Below are 21182 nucleotides of genomic sequence, written 5' to 3' on the forward strand. Positions count from 1 at the left end.
GTATAACCAAAATTAATTAAAATTAATTTTTATTTATATTAATTAATATTTATTAATATTAATTAATATTTATTAATATTAGCAATATTGATTTAAATTTATTAATAATTATTTATAATTAATATTAATCAGGGTTATAAATTAGAATAAGGGACAATAAGCTACCAAAACGCTATTCCAAGTAGCGTTTCAATAAGCTAACTTATTTGCATCCAAACGTATATCGATAAAATAAGCTAGCTTATTTTTAGCAAACAATGCCTAAGGTTGTGTTTGTCAATTTAGTTGATAAGCTAGCCGATGGCTCATAAGCTAATTGGTAGCCGATAAGCTTGCTGATGAACAAATCATGTTTGGCAAAAACTAGCTGACAAGCATGTAAAGTGACCGAAAATAGCATCTTTAAAAACTAGTCGATTACAATATCTTATAATATAATCAAAACAAATATTTAATAATATAATATATTAATATATATAATCCGGATGCAACACATTACACACGTCATTTTGAACTATTTTTATCAATATTTTATTCAAAACATGATTCAAATGAATGATTAACTCAGATTTATTTAGGTACCATCCTCATCCCTATATATATATACCACCAATCCGTTCGATCTTTTACTATCCCAGTACCGGCCCACACCTCTATATCGTTCATTCTTTTCTACCATACTCGCATCTATTTTTGCTATGGCTTCACCTTTATTCACCTCCAACCTCACGACTCATCATGTTTTTGCTCGCCCTTCTCATTCATGTAGAAAAACAAGATCAAATGGGTCTCAAAACCAGTTATATTCAACAAAATCCAATACCATAATTACCATGGCTGATCATGCAACTACTACTACTACTAATAAGCCACCTGTTGTTAGACGATCAGCAAACTATCCCCCTTCACAGTGGTCCTATGATTATCTCCAGTCACTCAACACCACCAACTATGTCGTACGTTAAGTTATTGAATAACCTCATGCATCAACTAATGACATATACTATGGCCGGCCCTGTGGGTGGGCAGTCCGGGCGGCGGCTTAGGGCATCCCAAACCCAAGGGCATCAAATAGCCAAATTCTAGTTATATATGCATTAAAAATTAAATAGAATTGTTACTAGAAAGATTTGAACTCAGGTCATCTACTATTATCAAGAGATTTTTACCAATGGATTGGAAATTATTTTGTTTCTATTTATCTATATCTTGGTTTTAATACTTCGCTCCCTATTCCCTATCTTCTTTTTCTTTTTTACTTCCGATTAATTTTTAAAGTTCATTTTTGTCTTGTTTTTACAACAATAAATATTTCTTTGAAATAAAATTAATATTTGTATAACTTATTATTTTTAGACGACCTTAATAATACTTGAAATATTATTGTTTTTGTTATGTGTATAATTTCGTCAAACATGTTTATTCAACAAATTGGGTGTGGATTTGTTGCTCGGTAAAGGGCATCTCATTATCACCAAAATCCCATTTTTATATCAATTTTACACCAAATAATGTTGGTGAAATGTATTACAAATTTGTTATTTAATATTTATGAAAGTTTGATGTCTATATAATTTTAATTTATTTGATTACAAATGTTATTTTAGTTATGATATTTATTAAAAATTATATTATAAATTATACTTATATTAGTTTATATATGATATATATGTATAAATAATAAAACATAAAAAATGACACACACACATGTGTGTGTGTATTAATACAAGGTTTTTCACCATTTTGTTGGAAAAAATTGTGCATATGTTTGGATATAGACTAACACATTTTCAACAGTTTTACAAAACGTAAAATGTATTTGCGTTTTTTTTTTTTTGTTGGGACATGTTTTAACGTTTCCGTCCAGGACATCAAAAAGCTTTGGATGAGCCCTGCTATCGTCCCTCATTCAAATCGTTTCATGGACAATATATTACTTATATATATATGATTTATTAAATACAACTTGTTTGTATGTGTCTATACAGGATGAAAAATGCAAGACAGCATCACAAGCTTTAAAAGAAACTGTGAGGACGATGATCTCTAATGAATCAGCAGCGGAGAACCCGTTGAGTACACTTGAATTAGTTGATGACTTGCAGAGGCTTGGAATATCATATCACTTCCAAGATGAAATAAACAATGTGTTGAAGACGATTTACAATTCCAACTAYSAAAGTCATGACAAGTGGAACGGAATGGATTTGAACCTGAAATCCCTCGGCTTTAGACTCTTACGACAACATGGTTATCGTATCCCTCAAGGTACCCACCTCTCATTTCTAATGAATTAATTCCTCTCTTGTTTCATAACAAAAAGAAGTTGTGAATGATTTATGATTTGTGGTCTTTTTATCGTTTAGAAATATTTGAGGACATCAAGGATGAGACAGGAAACATCAAGGCCCATATACGTGAAGACATTGTAGGAATGCTTAACCTGTATGAGGCTTCATTTCTTGCTACCGAGGATGAAAATATACYGGATGAAGCCAGGGAATTCACAACCAAATGTCTCAAAGAAAAGATGGAGAAGAAGAGCATTGTTGATGCAAGTATGTCGATGTTAGTAAGTCATGCCTTGGAGCTTCCATTGCATTGGACGATTCAAAGGTTTGAGGCAATATGGTTTATAGAAACATACAGGAGGAGAAGTCACATGAAACCCTTGTTGTTAGAGCTTGCTGAATTGGACTTCAACATTGTGCAAGAAATACACCAAGAAGATCTAAAGTACTCATCAAGGTATATTTGGAGTTTCTTAGAATTAAATGAGTTTTTCCAGGAGTACATAACTTGACATGTACACTTGGTATACGTATATATAGGTGGTGGAATCGTCTAGGTTGGGACAAGAAGCTGAGCTTTGCTCGAGACAGGTTGGTGGAGAGTTTTATGTGGTCTGTTGGTTCGCGTTACGAACCATCATTTGGTGTTGTAAGGAGAAACATCACAAAGCTTATTTCCCTAGTAAATGTGATAGACGATGTCTACGATGTATATGGTACTTTGGATGAACTCGAACAATTCACCCAAGTTGTCAAAAGGTAATTAATTAGTGTTTGGTTTGGTGCTAGTTTTTTGGTATATAATTCCATTGAGTGGCTTATAAACAGATGGGACATCAATGCCATGGAAGAACTTCCTGTTTACATGAAGATATGCTTCCTTGGATTCTACAACACCATCAATGAGATGGCATACAACACCTTGRCAGACCAAGAATCCCTTGTTATACCTTCTGTGAAAAAAGCGGTAGCTCGTCTATCCATCTTCATTTCTTCATTTAAATGTTGTCCAATTTATGATATAAGATGGTACTTTWATGTGCAGTGGGCAGATTACTGTGAAGCAAACCTGGTGGAGGCACGGTGGTTCAACAGCGGATACACACCAACGCTTGAAGAGTACTTGAACAACTCGTGTATTACCATTTCAGTTCTTGTAATAATTTCAAATGCYTATTTCTTCGCTTCAAGKGATGACGAKATTAATGCTAACGACGCCTTGCRCAACGTACTTCACTTGTCTGCTATGATTTTACGTCTTACTGATGACCTGGGAACATCATCGGTAATCTTTCTTCATACGTKCTAGARAGCTGCTTACATACATATAGATATTTTACTTTGTTAATTTTGATCAGGCGGAGCTTAAAAGAGGTGATGTTCCAAAATCAGTGGAGTGTTACATGCATGAAACGGGTGCTYCTGAAGAGAAAGCCAGGGAATATGTACACAAGTTGATCATCGAGACATGGAAAAAGCTAAATAAAGAGAAAATGGCCCTCAAAACTCCATCTTCTCGCATATTTGGCGAATGTGCAGCAAATCTTGGCAGGATGGGGCACTTTACGTACCAGCGTGGGGATATATTTGGTTCGCCAGATGATCTGTATAAATCTCATGAAATTTCCTTGCTTTTTACTCSCAAATAAGATCCTAGCTAGGGGATCGTTATCCTTTAATTTGAGTTCTACCCGCCCCGCCGCTTATATGATGTTGATGAATTTTCAAAATAAGGTTTAAAATCCAAGTGTTTTTGAGTTGAATGTCCTGGCTAGCGGGAAAACTTGAGTTGTTACTTTGATATGAATAAGGATATGTTTTACAAACTAGCTGATGAACTAGTCGTGTTTGCTAAATGCTAGATGACATTGTTGAATGACTTAAAAGGATATGTTGGAAAAAAACGTAAGGGGAATAATTAATTTGGAAAAAGAAGTGAATAAGAACCGTGGAGCTTATTGAAACGTTACATAAAGTAGCATTTTAAAAAGTTAGCATACGGTTAACAATTTGGGATTTTTTCAATAGGCTAAAAAAATATGTTAGCTTATAATTGCCAAACATGGCCTAAATGGTTGGCATGCAGTGGCGAGGAAAAGACGCTTGAAACCAACATCATCAATAATTCCCTTTTAAATATATATGTAATTAAATCTTCAGATTATTTGGAAAAAGAGGACGGAACCCCTTGGAAATTTTATCCAAAAAACAAACCACTTACAAAGGAGAAGTAGACATGAACATGTACCAAAATGCTTAGGGAAATAAACTAAAAAGAGGCCTAACAAATTGGCCAAAAACAATTTTAAAACCCCATCTCAACTCAAAAATCAAAAAGAAATTCCCATGGGAGCCCAAATCCCCATCAGCAGCCCAAGAAAAAAAATTTGAAGGCCCAAATTCTAGAGCAAAAACCATCATAGAAAAGGCTAATAAAAAAACCAATAAAAGCCCAATCAGTACAATCAACATTCAATAAAGCCCACAAGCCAGGCCTTAAAACCATCAGCCCAAACCATTTTGGCCTATCACCTCAATTTATTGTTTAATAATAAATAATTTATTAAATTCTAAATATTAGACGTTGTTTGATAATAAATAATTTATTAAATTCTAAATTTACGGATAATTATTTTTCTTACAGCTCTTTACACTTCATAAAATCAACCATGTTTAAGTACAAGGTGATTATTAAACTCTATCGATACCACAAAATGTTTCTTTATCCACATATAAAAATTCATTATTAAAACTAAAATTAAATTACATATTTATTTTCAATATTAAATATCTAAATTATAAAGTAAATCAATAAATTATGTGAAAATAACGTGAATTTTACAATATTTAATTTGACGTTAACATCGATATATTTTTTGAAGATCTTTATTAGATCTTCAAGACATGGTCGATCACTACCTGTAATTTCTATTTTATTCATGCATTGATTTCGAATTTTCTTTTTTATAATGAGAAATTATTATTTTTTTCGGTTTATAATAAAATATTGCATCATTCCATAGCACGAGTATACAACTTGTATCTAGTCAAGGTTGATTCTAACCTGATTTTTTTTTTCTACGAGCCTAATATAACAAATTTAAATCAGTTTTGCGGGCTTGTTACTTGCTAGTATCGGCCATATAAACAGGTTGGGGCTTGCTCTTGGGCTAACGTTCCTAAAAATATTTTACATTTAGAAAAAACCTTATATAAAATCACAATTGTGTATAACCATTTAAAATTGCTTACTTTTTTCCAATTTAAAAAAAGACGTAAAAACATAACTATGTATATGATTTAAGAAAACAAAATAGCTTCACATATGCATATAGTATATATTTTGGAGGTGGTTGGTACTCGATAGGTGAAGTCTAGCCCAAAGCTAGTCAACTAGGATCTTAAAGTTTTTTTTTCTAACAAAGAAGTATCAAATTGTAATTATATATAAATTTTAATTAATTACAAATCTATAAACAGTCCGAATCAGTTTGTCTAGGAATTTTTTTTAAACGTCCAAATCCGACCATTAGTTTTAACAGTTCCGTATGAACCCAAAATATTTATAAAAAAATAGATGTTTAAAACATGGGAATGTCCGCATGTTTTAAAATGAATATTTTGTAAAGGACATACAAATATGTCTTCTTATTTCTAGAAAAATGGACAAAGTCTTCAAGCTTGGTGGAGTGACGAATGCAATAATGGCATGTCAAATTATAATGCGTGTCACACATGTATTTCAAAAACGATTAATCCTTTGAATTAAAAGTAAAATAAAAAAAATACCATCATCACAAATGTTTCAAGCATATGAGTATTGAAACTTAGTGAGCATCATATAACTTAAAATGAGAAAATTATATATAATACATAATATATTATGATGTGTAATTATGAACACTTTTCAAGTAGCATGGGGTTGCAAGTCTTGATAAAGAAATTAAAATTGATTGATGATATAAAGAGAGTGGCATGGTATCACTACATGTGTGTGTGATGGGGGGTTGTTAATTTAGTTTTAAAACAAAAAGGGCATTTAAAAAATTACATTTTTATCCCTTTTGAGTGACTATCAAGAACCAAATGCATTAACATTATAATGGAAACTAGAATAGCTTGAGATCATATACCCCACTATGCTTAATGCTTGGCATTTAGAAGGGTAGATTGGTAATCATCCATTATCATGATTGTGGGTGTACTTCTAAGGCACTCCTAGTCCCCCCCTTGGGATCTAATGACAATCCTCTGTTTTTCCACATTAATACATACCATTAACTAATCAAATTTAAATAATTATAAGCACATACAACACAAGAAATATGTATTAATGAAGAAGGTCAAGAGTTTGAACAATAAAAGCAAATTAAGCTGCAATGAATGAATATACGGTTAAAAGGTGAACCAAAGAATCACAGGCCCACCCACCAACTAAACCCCCCACTGCACCTCTTTATAAAAACCCTTCTCTGTTTCTTGTTCAAAAATTTCCGTTCGAAATATATACATATATATATATACATATAAGAACATCGTTGACAAAGGTTTATTCTCAGGTGTCGGGCTGCAGACCTCTGAAGATTTCAAGAAAAGCTGAAAACAAGAAGCAAGATCAATGATGGTTAATGATACTTTCACTGCAAAATGGAGGTGGGTCCCACTCTTTCTCTCTCTCTCTACTCTCTCTCATCTGTGAGATTATAAGCAAAATACGGATGTGGGGTTTTGATTTCAGTGACAAAAGAATGGAAGAAGATGAAGGTCTGAGGACCGTAGAGTGTTTAAGAGGCAGATTACTTGCAGAAAGAGCAGCTTCTAAAGCTGCTAATGAAGAATCTGAACAAATTGCCAAAAAGGTTTGGTTTTTACACATTCATTGTGTGTGTTTCAATCTTCTCTAATCCCAAAACGAGACCCAATTTCTGTTTTCACACACTCCAACGTGTTTCGTTGTGTTTCTTTACTGGCATTTGTGATCTTGATATGGGGTTGAAAATTTCAGGTGATTGAGCTTGAAAAGCAGTTGAAAGTGGAGATCAAATCAAGAAACAAAGCTGAAAAGAGGCTTAAATTCTTGATGAAAAAGCTTGAATCTTTGAAGATATCATACGTTTCAGCAGATGAATCTTCAAGTTTTTCTGAAAAAAGTGAGATTTCATCAGTTTCATCGTCTTCTAAATCTCAAGATCAGATGGAGTTGCAGAAAACCCAATTCAGAAACACTTCAAAATTCAGCACAGAAGGCAATAGACGAAGTTGCCCTTCACAAGAAGAGAATTTGGGGTCTGTAGATGAGTCCATTTCTGGGAATTCCAATGAGAATGTGATTCAAAATGATGATGATGATGATGATGATGATGATGATGATGAAGATGATGCTGTAAAGAAAGATGGGTATGTTTCTTGAATTTAGAAGACATTTAAATTTAAATGATGTTTTATGAAAATTCATAATAATGTTAAATAATTAGTAGATTTTATGTTATGATTGCTAATTATTTTTAATAATTATTTATTCAAATTTCAAAAAACCAAATAGAATCTTGCCACGTCCCTTTTGTTTCCTTTTTTCATGTTTTTTTGTTCATAATCTTTTAAAATTTTAGATTTAAATTGAATTCAGTTTCCACCCATATATAATTTTACTATAAATTAATTATTATATTTGATAAAATATGAAATAAAAAAATATATTAGACCATTGTAGATTGTGTGAACTTTGTAGTTTAGTCACAAACTAAATATTAAAAACCCTTGGTTCATTCTCACAAATTTAGGATGTGTTTGAAATTGTTTATTTGAAATAATTTATGTTTTTTTTTTACAAAAGTATTTATTAATTTATTATAAGTTAGAAGGATTTAACTTCTACAAAAACTTCTTGTCCCTGGTTTGACACTCATATAAGTTATTTATCCAAACACTCAAAAATGTTTATTACCAATGTCATACAGGAATAAGTTGATAAGTTGTTTTTATAAGCAATCTCAAACACCCCCTTAATGGGTTTTTAAATTTTCAAAGAACAGATCAAAAAATTCATTTTTTTCAGATAATTTCTTTGAATTTGAAATACAAAATGCAATTGTTTTTAGGCTAAGGAGTTGTTTGATTTTGCTTATAAAAATAGTTTATTGATTTATTTTGGTGTGGTCTCGGTAATAAACACTTTTGAGTGTTTGGATAAATAGTTTATACCGATTTCAAACCGGTAATTAGGAGTTTTTGAAAAAGTTAAATCATTCTACTTATAATAAGTTGATAAAAACTTTTGTAGAAAAGCATAAGTTGTTTCAAATAAGCAATCTCAAACATTGTTTGTTTGATATATTTTTTTATTTCTGAAAATATATTTTTATTTGATTATATTTTGCCATATGTATCTCATAATTTTACATTTTATTTTTGAAGTTGAAATTGATTATATTTTTACTTCAAATTTAAATTCTAAAATCAAAACACACATATAAAAAAAATGAATTTTAACAAATATAATTATAAAATGAAAAATAAAAAGAGGTTCAAAACTGTTTAAGTTTAATCTTTTTTAATTTAACATTGTTTAATAATTCTTATTAAAATTTTGATGAGAGTCATTTAAATTCTCTTTTAAAATTCGTAATTTGTAATGGTTTTCGGACAATTTTTCTCATATTTTTTTAACTTCATTTACTAGGTTGAAATTTTCAGTTACAAAGAACAACATTAATGATGAAGGACACAATACTGAAGACATAGACGATAATGTTGATAACTCAATGGCGTTAACGATTATGACATCAGAGCATGATACAGATCGTGACGATGGCTTTGACAACTCCATGGCATTAGTTGTGGTTGAAAATGTGATAAAAGAAGAGAAACAAGATGTGCCGATTTCAAACGGTAATGTGAAAGACGTTCTTCATGCTTTAAGGTATGCCAAAGAAAGTCTTCAAAGATCATTGGCGATGAGACAACATCTCAGATCAAACATTGCTTGTGGTAGATTCCTGTTAGATCTAAAACCTGGAGTGATTTAAGAAGATCATGACTCTTTAAATCTTAAAAAAGTTCAAGAAAGAAATCGTTATACATGTTATTTATAGTTACACGAAGCCTACCTAAGTTTGTTAACAGAGCATTTTGCTTTTTGCATTATCCAACTATATGTGTACTAGCTGTCTACGTGTGTAATGCAGCAAGATTTAAAAAATTTATTATAAACCGAGAATGAAAACTCGGTGCAATTCCTCACAATTTTATTAATATATTGTATTTGGTGCAAAACGATTTATTAATGTTGGAGAAAAATCACACAAAAATTCGTGGAAAGTTTCATAACAATCCGATATGATTTGAACGATTTCAACGACCCGCAAGACGCAAGTTCTGTAGGTTGGGCTCGAGCTAGACCCCGAAAACTTCTTGTTTGAAAAACTTTTTTTTCATGATACAAAACAATTTATTAACGTCATAAAAAATGAAATGAATGTTTTATAATATAATAAAGATATATGATCGTAAAAGTCACAAGTAAATGAAGAACTTCATTGAACCTAAATGAGCATATCACAAGGGACACATGAGTCATGGTACCCTTGCAGGTGGTTAGTTGTGCAAATAACACATGTACCCATGTCGGCTTATTGTACAACCCTATAATGCATTCATTCAATCGTTACGTCATCTTATAAAAATGGTCACGAGAATTTACTAAGAGTGTCTCCAATAGCTTTTTTAAAATAAAGAATGAAATTCTAAAATCTTTAAAACAAAAATACGTTCATCTTCAATAAAATCTCTATTTTGAAGTTTACAACATTGTTTATATCATTAAAATATTTCATTCATCTAAATATTTGATTTTAAAGTTTCCCGTTGATAGAAATATATTAATAAATATTTTTCTAATTGTATCATTTTTGAAGTGTTCTCCAAATTTAGAGATTTTTACAGTTTCTCTCGTACTTTTTACATTTTGAAAACATATTCTTAAGTCTTTGTTTTCTTCATGTTGATCCGTTGAAGTTGTTCTAAAAATTTAAATATTTTATTATTATAAAAAAAAAATTTGAATTGAATGGTATTGAAAGCCAAAATAATAAATTGTGCACGTGAGCTCCCGTGTGGAGTTATTTCCAAAGCCATTGGATTCGATAAATGTGGCATCAAATGTATTGTACTTTTTGCATATATGTTTGTACCATGCCCCAATCCTATCAATATTATTATTGGGTCACTCATATGAATGGAATATGTTGTCTTTGTTTCACTTATTTAATGTTTTTATCCCTAAGCTTGTAAAATTTATTGGGTCTTAGAAATGAATTTTCGGTAATTTTTAAACGTATTATCTACTAAAGACATGCTCGAATAAAAAAGACAAAAATGTTGATTACATAAAACTAATTGATTCATGTGTGAATAACTAGTAAAAGAATCGAGTTTTAATATATATTATTATATGTGAATGATTGGTAAAAAAACCAATAGATAAGCGAATATGGATTTCAATAATATATTATTTTTACAATTTTAAATGATTTTTACAATTTAAATGAAGCCGATCCAATCGATTGATATAGGGTCCAAACTTTTTTTGTCTGTTGTTATGGTACAAATTGTCATGTTTAGTTCTTTCCACCTTCATATCACATGCCTTCTCGATGTGGTCACCCCTCATTGTAACCTCCTTTTCAGGTTACTACTCCATTCAATTGCTGCATTAAAAAAATAAGGGTGATGCAACTCTTTACATTACAATCAAGTTTAATCGTGCGATAGAAATATAAAAAATAAGTTTTGAAGTATATAATATTTATATGGGAAAATTGTACCAAAATGGAACCAACTTTTACATGATTCCTATTTTGGGGAACGAACTTTCAAAATCGTCATTTTGGGGAACCAACTTTCACCTGATTCCTATTTTGGGGAACCAACTTTCAAAATCGTCATTTTGGGGAACCAACTTGCACCTAATTCCTATTTTGGGGAACCAACTTTCAAAATTGTCATTTAGGGGACTCTATCAAACTTTTTGTTTATTTAAGGGTCTGATTGATCTGTTGAACAGGTAACAGATAATTTAAGGGTCTCTATCAAACTTTTGGTTGGATTTGTCAAATTTGATTTAAACTTTAATATTGACACAGATTGRTTAGATATAAAAATCTTGAATGTGATATTTAATATTTTTTTTATTGCATCAATTAATTTTTTTCTATTAAATTGATTTTTTTATTGCATTAGTAAAAAATAATTTTTATCGTAGTAATTTGGATTTTTTTCGAAAAATCTTCAATTTGATATCTGAATTTAAAAAACGAGATTTGAAATAAAAAAAATAGATTTTATTGCATTAATTTTTGAAAAGAAATGAATTTTAGTTATTTTTCTATAATTATTTTGCAAGTTGGTTTCCCAAAATAGGAATCAGATGCAAGTTGGTTCCCCAAAATGACGATTTTGAAAGTTGGTTCACCAAAATAGGAATCAGGTGAAAGTTGGTTCCCCAAAATAAAAATTAAGTGAAAGTTGGTTCCCCAAAATGACGATTTTGAAAGTTGGTTCCCCAAAATAGGAATCAGGTGAAAGTTGGTTCCCCAAAATAAAAATCAAGTGAAAGTTGGTTCCCCAAAATGACGATTTTGAAAGTTGGTTCCCCAAAATAGGAATCAGGTGAAAGTTGGTTCCATTTTGATGCAATTTTCCCTATTTATATATAGTAAATAGAACAAATAAACTTATACATTCTTCTTATATTTTGCTAGGCCAAAGGCCTTTTGGTAGGTAGGCGTATATATAATATACATATATATGTATATAGGAGATATTTACATAAATAGCCAAAACTGATAGATAGTTCCATTTTTTAGCCATATTATAGGCCAAATTCACTTTTTATTCATTATGGAGAAGGCTTACACATGTGTGTAAGGATTGGTTTTCAGGCAACCGACAGACTGAAATTCTTACGCAGAAAGTGGAATCCTTACAGAAGGCTTATACATATGCATAAGGATTCCACTTTGTCGTAATGATTTTTTTGCTTGAAACCCAATCCTTAAGCTTATGTATAAGCCTTGTGCATAAGGATTGGTTAAATAGTGAATTTAGGTCAGAAAATAGCTAAAAGTGAAACCCTATTTTCTCATTTTTTATGTCAATTTCCTTATTTAGGAGTAGATTTAGCCCATCCCTAAAATACAGGACAAGGCGTGGGAAAATAGGGCTTATTTTTGTTGGATTAATATTTTGGAGAATTTTTTTTAAATATTAATTTAATGATCTGTAATTTGAAAAATGTCTATTTTAATACCTCTAATGTTGATATGAAATCGATAAATCTTGACATAATTTTGAATAACTTTTTCAATCTTTAAATGGTAGTTGAGGTTATATATTCTAAAAATAAGAATTGAATGAAAATACATTTCGTTTTCACACATTTTACCTTACAAGATCACATTAATAAAATTAATCAAAAACCTTCTCTTTTGTTATTTTTACATGTGAGTCGGTGTGACCGGTTAAGTTAGCGACAATCATTGAATCATTTATCAATCCCATGAAATGAGAGGCCACGAGTCTAATTCCATTTGAATGGTATCAACCCATGTGGGAGCCCAAGCAACGGGACGAAGATGTTTGTCTTTGGGTCTTATCAGGTAAGTATTTACCAACAAGAGTAACAATCTTGACTTACATTCTCAACCACAAAAATGGATTGTTGATAAACGTATCTTATTATGATAAACACTAACCAAGTAAAAGTCTTATCCTTCACTTAATGGTAGGTAAGACTATTGATCTTACAAGGTAAGATTCATGGTCCTGATCATACTCACCCAATAAAATAAGTAATACACAATAAACAACTCATTACATTTAGTTTTGAAGCTAAAGGGTATTTGATTTTTGTGTAATATGCTTTAATGGACCTAATGGTTTAATCATCCTGCCGTTTACCCATTTATCGAATTCCTTTTTACTTGAAAAACACCCTTTACCCAATCCATTGCCCACATACACTACTTTTTCATCCCTCGTTAAACCTTCAGCTATACATGGGTTGAGCTGATTGGGCGAAAGCATTTAAAAACCAAATCCAATGCTTATGGTTTGGAAAATCTCAACTCAATCCAGCCCAAGCAAAAGTACAACCCAATTCAATCCAAATCATATAGATTGGGTTGGTCGAGTTTGAACTTTGGTACATCATCTGTTAATCTAACTAAGCGTTTTGTTTAAACCAAGTAAAATTAAAATGAGAACGTACAAAAAGACTAACTTAAAAAAAGTTAAAAGTTCATGCAAATAAGAAAGTAAAACTACGATTGAAAATTGTAATATAATTTTAATTACAGCTAATTGTAGGTTGGTTTAATGTCTAACATACACATTAATGAAGAACTTTACAATCATATTAAATTCCTAGTATAGAAAAGTTCATCAGATTATGTTAGGATTCAAATTACCCTAACTCAATTACAACCCAATAGATTTATTTTAACCTAATTTTGTATCAACTATATATATCGAGTTACCTCAGGTCGAGTTTCTTTTGGTTTTTTTGGGCGGGGTTGATTGGTTTTTCTAGCACCCCTACTTCAATCAGCACTAGTTTGCACATTGTCTTTATGCCTCTATCATCAAAACTAGAAAATGCAAATTTCTCAAAAAGCTGATTCATGGTGAAGAAGCCTTCCTAATGGTCCTATATTTCTATTGTTTAATTTGAAGTTAAGTAACTTCATACAAATGTCTTAATGACTAATTAAGCACTCATCTCACATTCAATAACATCCAGACAAAATGTCAAATTTTATGCCATCCAAACTATCTATTTGATCTTAATTCGTACAGTCCACAAATTCAATCATGGCTTAATGAAAAGAAAAGATCCCAAACAACCCTCACCCTGAGGCCATATATAAAGTTACTTGTCACAATGTTGAGCCACATGACCCATGGCCAGTAGACAAGTGATGTTACTTGGTTTTCATCTTCAACCATCTCAACAGATGGTATTCAATTTCACAGTCAAAGGAGGGATCATGCAAACAGCACAAGTAAGATAGCAAGCAAGTTATGAACAACCCTGCTCTTTCCAAAACAATCCAGTAGAGTTTACATTAAAACAAAAACACAACCCAATTGTCATTTTAACCCAATTAACTATATGGTGCTTCCCTCCCTCTGTCTCCTACTTTAAACACCTGACCTGTAACAGCAGCAGCAGATAAAACAGGCATCCCCCCCACCAAACAAAACTAATAACAATCTCCGACCACCCAAACTTACATTCATTCGACATAAAGGACCCTTTTGCAAGTAATCAATCACTTCATCATCTACCCTTCTTATACAGTATCACAATCCTATTAGATAAACGATTCCGACCAACATAAAACATATTTCTCCAAGTTGTACTAGTAAGTAAATTCCACATCCTAACATCACCTCATCCATGATTCTTGGTATACACAAAATGATATAAATTTACCTTTACCTGAAGATGTACCAAACGATTCCTCAATATACGTTTTTAACTGCACCACACCATTGTTGAAGATGTAAGCAAAACATTTCGAGATATTTCACCAAAAATCATGGACTTGATGATGCTAGACTGCCATTTACCGGTTTTTTTATTGAAATGACATAGAAAAGTGAGCATTGCCTGGATGATAACTAAAAATAAAAATCAAAGACAACTTAGGTACTAGTTAGTTCTTGTTATATCATGTCCCTACAATCTAACACGAATTCACCATTTCATAACTATAACACTTTTTTATATCCTTATCAGTTCATTAAGTTTTGGGTGACACCAAGGAGATTGCTATCAATTAAGTCGGGGCACACCAGCTTTATCATACTTACTGCACCTGATATGAAAGGAAGCACCATCTAACTCCAAAATAAACAAAGGTTCATGTCATGGGTATCTTTACGAGTTGTTCTTGATCAAAAGATTACTAATTCTGACCTGCCAAATGAAACCATAGTTAAAACCACATCAACAAACCAAATTTATGGCAACTCAAAGTCAATAGACAATGTAACGTCTTACTGCAAAAGACAAAATGCAGGCCCTCAAGCCTCTCCACCTGCCTTGCCAGCAATGGTCGCCTTCTGTTTAAATAGGTGGAATTAATAGCTGATAGAACAGCACATAAACATCTTACAACTTACAAAAGCACAAGTACACAAGGACCTACCTGTTCAATTTTTCCATTGCCATTCGTCTGTGTTCCTGAAAACCTGTAAAATAACTATTCAGGCTATTGCTCAAAATAAAATGTCTCCAAATTCTACCATGACCGTAATTGCACAAGAAAATCCCTAAATTAAAACTCTACAGGACCAGTATTGTTGATAAAGTACAGTACATACCTTAGGGCCCTTGCTTTCTTTTTCTGTTCTTCCAGAGGATCAGTAGCACCTGAAGCTGATCCAAACCTAGAAAGTCTAGCCTTCTTCTTATCATCTTCCTCTGTAGGTGTCGATTGTGTGATCCCAAATCTGAGTGAGCAACAGAGTATATAGTCATCACTAAATAATAAATCAACAATGAGTCGTAAATGAAAATAAGAGCCTATTAAATTTCTGGTAAATTTAATATTTAACAATGCAGGGACAAGATGTATGCTGTCAACAACCTCTCCGCTCTAGCCTTCCTTTTAAGCTCCTCAGCTTTCTTTGTGGTATCCGATCCTTGTGAGCCAGGTGCAGTACCAAACCTGAAGTACAACAGGTCCTAACTTGATAAGTTCAGATCATTCATCACATTTTACAATCACAATAACACCATAAGCACTCAACATGCAGCCAGACACTGAAATAGTTCAAGCAAAGGATGGAGATAAAAACCACAAGTTACACACATGCATATACATGGCGAGAGGGTTACAACTTTGCACATGTCAGTACATAACATTAGCAACATCATTAAGTATGCAGTTAGTAGACCAACATACTGTTCATCTATATGTCTCTAGAACGTACCAAAACACATAATGGTCCTGAAAAATAAGTGTGTCAAGACTCAGGCATCTAGTGAAAAGCTACATCGGATTATATCAATAACTGGACACCCTGGTCAAATATTATAACGTTAAACTTGAAGCATCGTCATAACATCTAAACCTTATACAACAAAAAGATAACGGAAGTTCTTTATAACTCTTAAACCAATGATTCGTCATTATAAACCGTTTCCGTTAACATAACAGAAATGAAAGGAATATGGTGCAGTCACATAAGACTTAAAAGTTGTGGTCGAATTAAAGATCTAATTATATAATCATGATACTACAATATCACAATATACCTTTAAGCTTTTGAAATCAATTCCATGTACTTCAATTACTAAAAGACACTTTTCCTATACCGTCAATAGCTTCTTATATTGTATACTAAAACGTATATGATTGTGAAGGAAGAAAAAATGAAAGCAATGAATGTATTTGGTCCTTTCTAAACTTTTACCAGGCCTCTATCAATGGTATACAGCCTATCTTAGTCTTTTCTTGCCTATAAGAACCAAATCAAGAGCAAAAGTAAACATATATTTTGGACATATGTAACATATATAATGAAACTTAAATGCAGCCTAGAAGTCCCGACCCAACCAAAGGGACTTTGGCCTAGCGGTATCGTAGCCCTTAGCCTTCTAGGAGGTCAGGGGTTCAAACCTCACCATAGGTGAGGAGGGGGTGTGAGTTTATTTGTTACATTTGCCGTATATAAATATTATATACTTCAAAAAAAAAAGTCCCGACCCATAATCATAATAAGTCAAAAGCATCGACTATTTTAAGTACATTCAAAGAAACAATGATTGGCACATACTGGAACTGTACTTGAAAAAGATGATAAAGTTTTGAATATCTTATTCCTGTAAAAACAAAGATCACAACAAATACAACTTTCTGATTGACTACACAAAATATGGCATACACAAAAAAAGTTTCTGCACTACAAGGTAATGGATTTGATTCCTTCTAAAGACAAAGATCACAACAAACATGACTTTCAAATCGACTCCAACAGATACATCTATCAAGTAAGGAATACAAACATTTTATTAATAAAAACCATTATACCATACAATCTTGTAAAGGATTGAATGCTCTTTTGTAAGTGACTCGTTGAGAAGACAAAGTTAGACAAGCATTTTGACATTTAACACCCCAAGAAACTATTTATAAACAATTAGTAACAAGAAGAGGGCACAGAAGAAAGCATAGACTAAAAAAAGGAAAGCAAATCATGGAAGCACCAGAAAACTAAAATCAGAACATGCATATCATACTACCAATGGCCATAATGATCATAGGTGGTTTCTCCAAAAAATCAGTACACAAACAAAAACGCAAGCAGATATGACAGCATCAGTAACACGAAAAAAATCCATAAACCAAATATTCTGGTACGAAATTTAAACCCTAGTCACAATCTTTATCATAATAATCACTCAAGCAGGCATAAAAATAGGAAACCGAGAATGAAATTGGTGGGAAGCGGAAAGTTATATGGCTTCTACAATAAAACCTAATATAACGGCACGAAAGTTAAACCCTAGTCCTAAACTTAATCCTAACTTCTGAGGTAAAATAAATGGCATAAAATCGTTTCGATGTGTATAAAAACCACAACCCCGGCTTCGCATAGGAGAAGATATAGAAAAAGAGAATAAATATTGCAGCAGTATGATCACCTCTCTGCACGAGAATTTCGTTTTTCTTCTTCAGACAGCTGAACCGGCATACCAAACCGCTCCGCACGGCGAATCTTCCTCTGAGTATCGTTAACAGAAGCACCGTTTTCACCGTTGTTGCTATTACTATTGTCGGGCGTCACCGTCACCGGATCTTGAGTTTTCAACTTGGTTTCTCCGGAATCAGCGTCTTTCTTTTCGATGGAGGAAGCTGGCGATTTGTCGCTGGAGACTCCTTCGGCAGGAAGCGGGTCTAGGGTCTTTGCAGGATGGTCGTCTGTCTGAATCGTGGTGGCATTCGATGGCGCCGTCGTCATTGAGTCCAAATGGTTCGATTTCTACGACAGAGAGATGAATGATGATGGATGATTTATTTGCCCTAAATCCTAATGTGTGATCACCCCGTCGCCACTATATTCTCAGCTTGGGGTTGTTACTTACACAATTGAAAACATAGGGGACCAAAGTGTAAATTTCAAAACCCCCCCCCCCCTTTTTTTTTCTTTTTCTTTTTCTCTTTTTGCCAAAACATATAAAAAGTCATCATAAATATACAAGGGGTGTTTGAGAGTGCTTATAGCTGTTTTTAAACTTGTTTTAGTCTGACATCGATGATAAGCTGTTTTCTAGTGTTTGGATAAGAAAAAAAACTGCTTATACCGATGTCAAACCGGTAATAAGCTGTTTTTGATAAGTTAATCCTTCTTGATTTATGAAAAACTGTTTATTACCAGTTTACAATTTTAACCATGTTTTATTTAACTCCAATTTAATACCACATAAGTTAATAAGTATTTTTACAAAAAAAGCATAAGTTGTTTTAAATAAGCAATCCCAAACATCCCATAGACGATAGTATCTTGTTAACAAAACATCTATAACATATATGAGAGAGGAAGTATGAATCATCAACGTATTAAAAAATATAGTTTATGAAGAAAAAAAATTTAACTGAAAATATGTCTAGTTTAATTGAAATAATAGAATGTTGAATTAATTCCATTTCTATAAAATATATAAAGATAAAGTTAAATATCTACATTATATTATAAAGCATTTGACATAAACTCTTAAAAACCATTTTTTATGTATAAATTACTGTTTATTTATGCATATTACCTAAAATTCAAGATTACAAGTAATTTTACGTAAGTACAAGTTATTAAAGCTTTATTTTTAAATTCGTGTAACTAACTGCAGATAAACATAATCAAATACAAGATAAACATCTATTTTAAGTATAGAAAATCTAAAATAATCATTACATTTTAACATAATGTTAATTATTATCTTTATAAAAAATTATATTATTATTAGACCTAAATTAAATTATAATAAAAAATTGAATTAAAGAAGTTACACCAAAAAAACGAGAACTATTAAATAGTTAATTTGATATTAATATCGATTTTATTTTTTTCAAATTTGTATGCTATCTTTAAATTTATTATTTCATTCAAAAATAAAAATATTATCGTTTTTTTAAAACCATATAAAATTGTACTATATCGATAGAGACAAAGAATAAAAACTAAACATTAAAATGAAGATTTATCTCGCCGCATTACGCGAATACACTTCTAGTAAAATATTAAAATACGATGTAATTAAAGGTGATTTCAGACATAGATCTGTGTGATTTAATAACGGGAAGGTCATAAAAACCTAACAAAGTTTTTTATTTTGAATTGTTTATGTTTTAAATTTTTTTTTGAATGAAAAAGTCATAAAACATTTTACTTTTGAGTGATTAAGTATCTGAACGTTTTTTTGAATGAAAAATAAAAAATAAATTTTCTCTTTTAAAGCTACATATTTGAATTTGTGTAATTAACTACAGATAAACATAATTAACTACATGATAAACATCTCATTTTAAATATAAAAAATCTAAAATATAATTAGGATAATTATTTTGTTATACTTATAACGAAATACTTAATTATTATTTTTTTAGAAATTATATTATTAAAYCAAAAATAAAATTACTTCATTATTAAACATAAATTAAATTATAATAAAAAAATTAATTAAAGAAATTACATAAAATACAAGAATTTTTAAATAGTTAAGTCAATGTTAATATCAATATTTTTTTTAAATTGTTATGAATAAAAACATCATTGTTTTCTTAAATTCACATAAAACCGTATTATATCGACAAAGACAACAAATAAAATGAAACATTCTCTCAATATATATATATATATATATATATATATATATATGTATGTATATACTAGGTTCGATCCCGTGTATTACACGGGATAACTTGAAAAAATTAAAGCATGTCAGAAACTTATCTTACAGATATGAATGATCATCGAAAGTACGAAGCTACTTCAAACTTGTACTCTTGAAATAACTCTGAAATATAACTGTACATGAGTTTATTTTGATACAGAGTGCACACTTGTACTTTATATTTTAAATTTTTTTCTAGATACATGTTTAGGCCTTTATCTTCCTTAGAATACAACACAGGTTCTGTATATGAGACACCTAACTCTTGAGTAAGACCTTTGTCTCTTGATGTATTCTACATGAGAGCTCTTGGTCCAGCCCCCTTCAAAAGACTAAGTCCTAAGGACTACACTAAGAGGCTCTGCATGTACAGTAAGAGCTATGCATGCACAGTAAGAACTCTTACTGTACATGAGTTTATTTTGATGCAGAATGCACACTTGTACTTTATTTTTTAAAATTGTTTCTAGATACATGTGTTAGGCCTTGATCTTCTTTAGAATACAACACGGGCTCTGTATATGAGACACCTAACTCTTGAGTAAGAGCTCTGTCTCTTGATGTCTTATACATGAGAGCTCTTGGTCCAACCCTCTTCAAAAGACTAAGTCCTAAGGACTACACTAAGAGGCTTTGCATGTACAGTAAGAGCTCTGCATGCACAGTAAGAGCTCTGCATGCACAGTAAGAGCTATGCATGTATAGTAAAAGCTCTTACTGTACATGAGTTTAGGCGGGAAAATTATTTTTTAAAATTGTTTCTAGACACATGTTTAGGCGGGGAAAATTAATAACCGTCGCAAATTAACCGTCCAAAGGGACACATGTCACGTAAATAGACCTATTTGAACCGTAAGTGAAAATTGTGTCTATATACATGTTTTATGCGGGAAAAATCAATAACCGCCGCACATAAACATGCCACGTGTCCCAAA

The 21182-nt window shown here is 31.6% G+C and overlaps 3 protein-coding genes across 4 annotated transcripts; 2 read left to right on the top strand and 1 right to left on the bottom strand.

The window, feature by feature from the left end:
* Window positions 1-833: 833 nt before the first annotated feature.
* On the top strand, window positions 834-3940 carry LOC112529037 (R-linalool synthase QH5, chloroplastic-like). Its single transcript, XM_025140120.1, has 7 exons — window positions 834-956; window positions 1989-2268; window positions 2367-2748; window positions 2832-3050; window positions 3120-3258; window positions 3337-3576; window positions 3650-3940. Exons 1-7 carry the CDS (start codon window positions 834-836, stop codon window positions 3938-3940), a joined length of 1674 nt encoding a protein of 557 aa, XP_024995888.1.
* Window positions 3941-6867: 2927 nt separating this feature from the next.
* On the top strand, window positions 6868-9474 carry LOC112528734 (transcriptional regulator IFH1). The gene is made up of 4 exons (XM_025139777.1): window positions 6868-6944; window positions 7030-7150; window positions 7297-7688; window positions 8971-9474. Exons 1-4 carry the CDS (start codon window positions 6910-6912, stop codon window positions 9314-9316), a joined length of 894 nt encoding a protein of 297 aa, XP_024995545.1. The 5' UTR covers window positions 6868-6909; the 3' UTR covers window positions 9317-9474.
* Window positions 9475-14543: 5069 nt separating this feature from the next.
* LOC112521414 (protein MODIFIER OF SNC1 11) lies at window positions 14544-18391 on the bottom strand. 2 transcript variants are annotated; one of them, XM_025130274.1, is made up of 6 exons: window positions 18004-18391; window positions 15944-16024; window positions 15678-15806; window positions 15503-15545; window positions 15355-15413; window positions 14544-15270 (listed from the first exon to the last, which is right to left on the bottom strand). In XM_025130274.1, exons 1-5 carry the CDS (start codon window positions 18318-18320, stop codon window positions 15378-15380), a joined length of 606 nt encoding a protein of 201 aa, XP_024986042.1. In that variant the 5' UTR covers window positions 18321-18391; the 3' UTR covers window positions 14544-15270; window positions 15355-15377. The 2 variants fall into 2 exon arrangements, with proteins under 2 accessions (XP_024986042.1, XP_024986033.1); XM_025130265.1 differs by having other exon boundaries at window positions 15355-15416.
* Window positions 18392-21182: the final 2791 nt, after the last annotated feature.

The sequence above is a fragment of the Cynara cardunculus genome (genome assembly GCF_001531365.2).
Source record: "Cynara cardunculus var. scolymus isolate 2C chromosome LG 1, CcrdV1, whole genome shotgun sequence".
Taxonomy (NCBI): domain Eukaryota; kingdom Viridiplantae; phylum Streptophyta; class Magnoliopsida; order Asterales; family Asteraceae; genus Cynara; species Cynara cardunculus.

Coding starts and splice junctions, on each gene's coding strand:
- LOC112528734 (XM_025139777.1), top strand. CDS start 6,910: ATGATGGTTAATGATACTTTCACTGCAAAATGGAG. Junction 6,945..7,029: donor ACTTTCACTGCAAAATGGAG/GTGGGTCCCACT, acceptor TTTTGATTTCAG/TGACAAAAGAATGGAAGAAG. Junction 7,689..8,970: donor GATGCTGTAAAGAAAGATGG/GTATGTTTCTTG, acceptor TTCATTTACTAG/GTTGAAATTTTCAGTTACAA.
- LOC112521414 (XM_025130265.1), bottom strand. CDS start 18,320: ATGACGACGGCGCCATCGAATGCCACCACGATTCAGACAGACGACCAT. Junction 16,025..18,003: donor CGAAATTCTCGTGCAGAGAG/GTGATCATACTG, acceptor GTTGTACTTCAG/GTTTGGTACTGCACCTGGCT. Junction 15,807..15,943: donor AGGAAGGCTAGAGCGGAGAG/GTTGTTGACAGC, acceptor TTGCTCACTCAG/ATTTGGGATCACACAATCGA.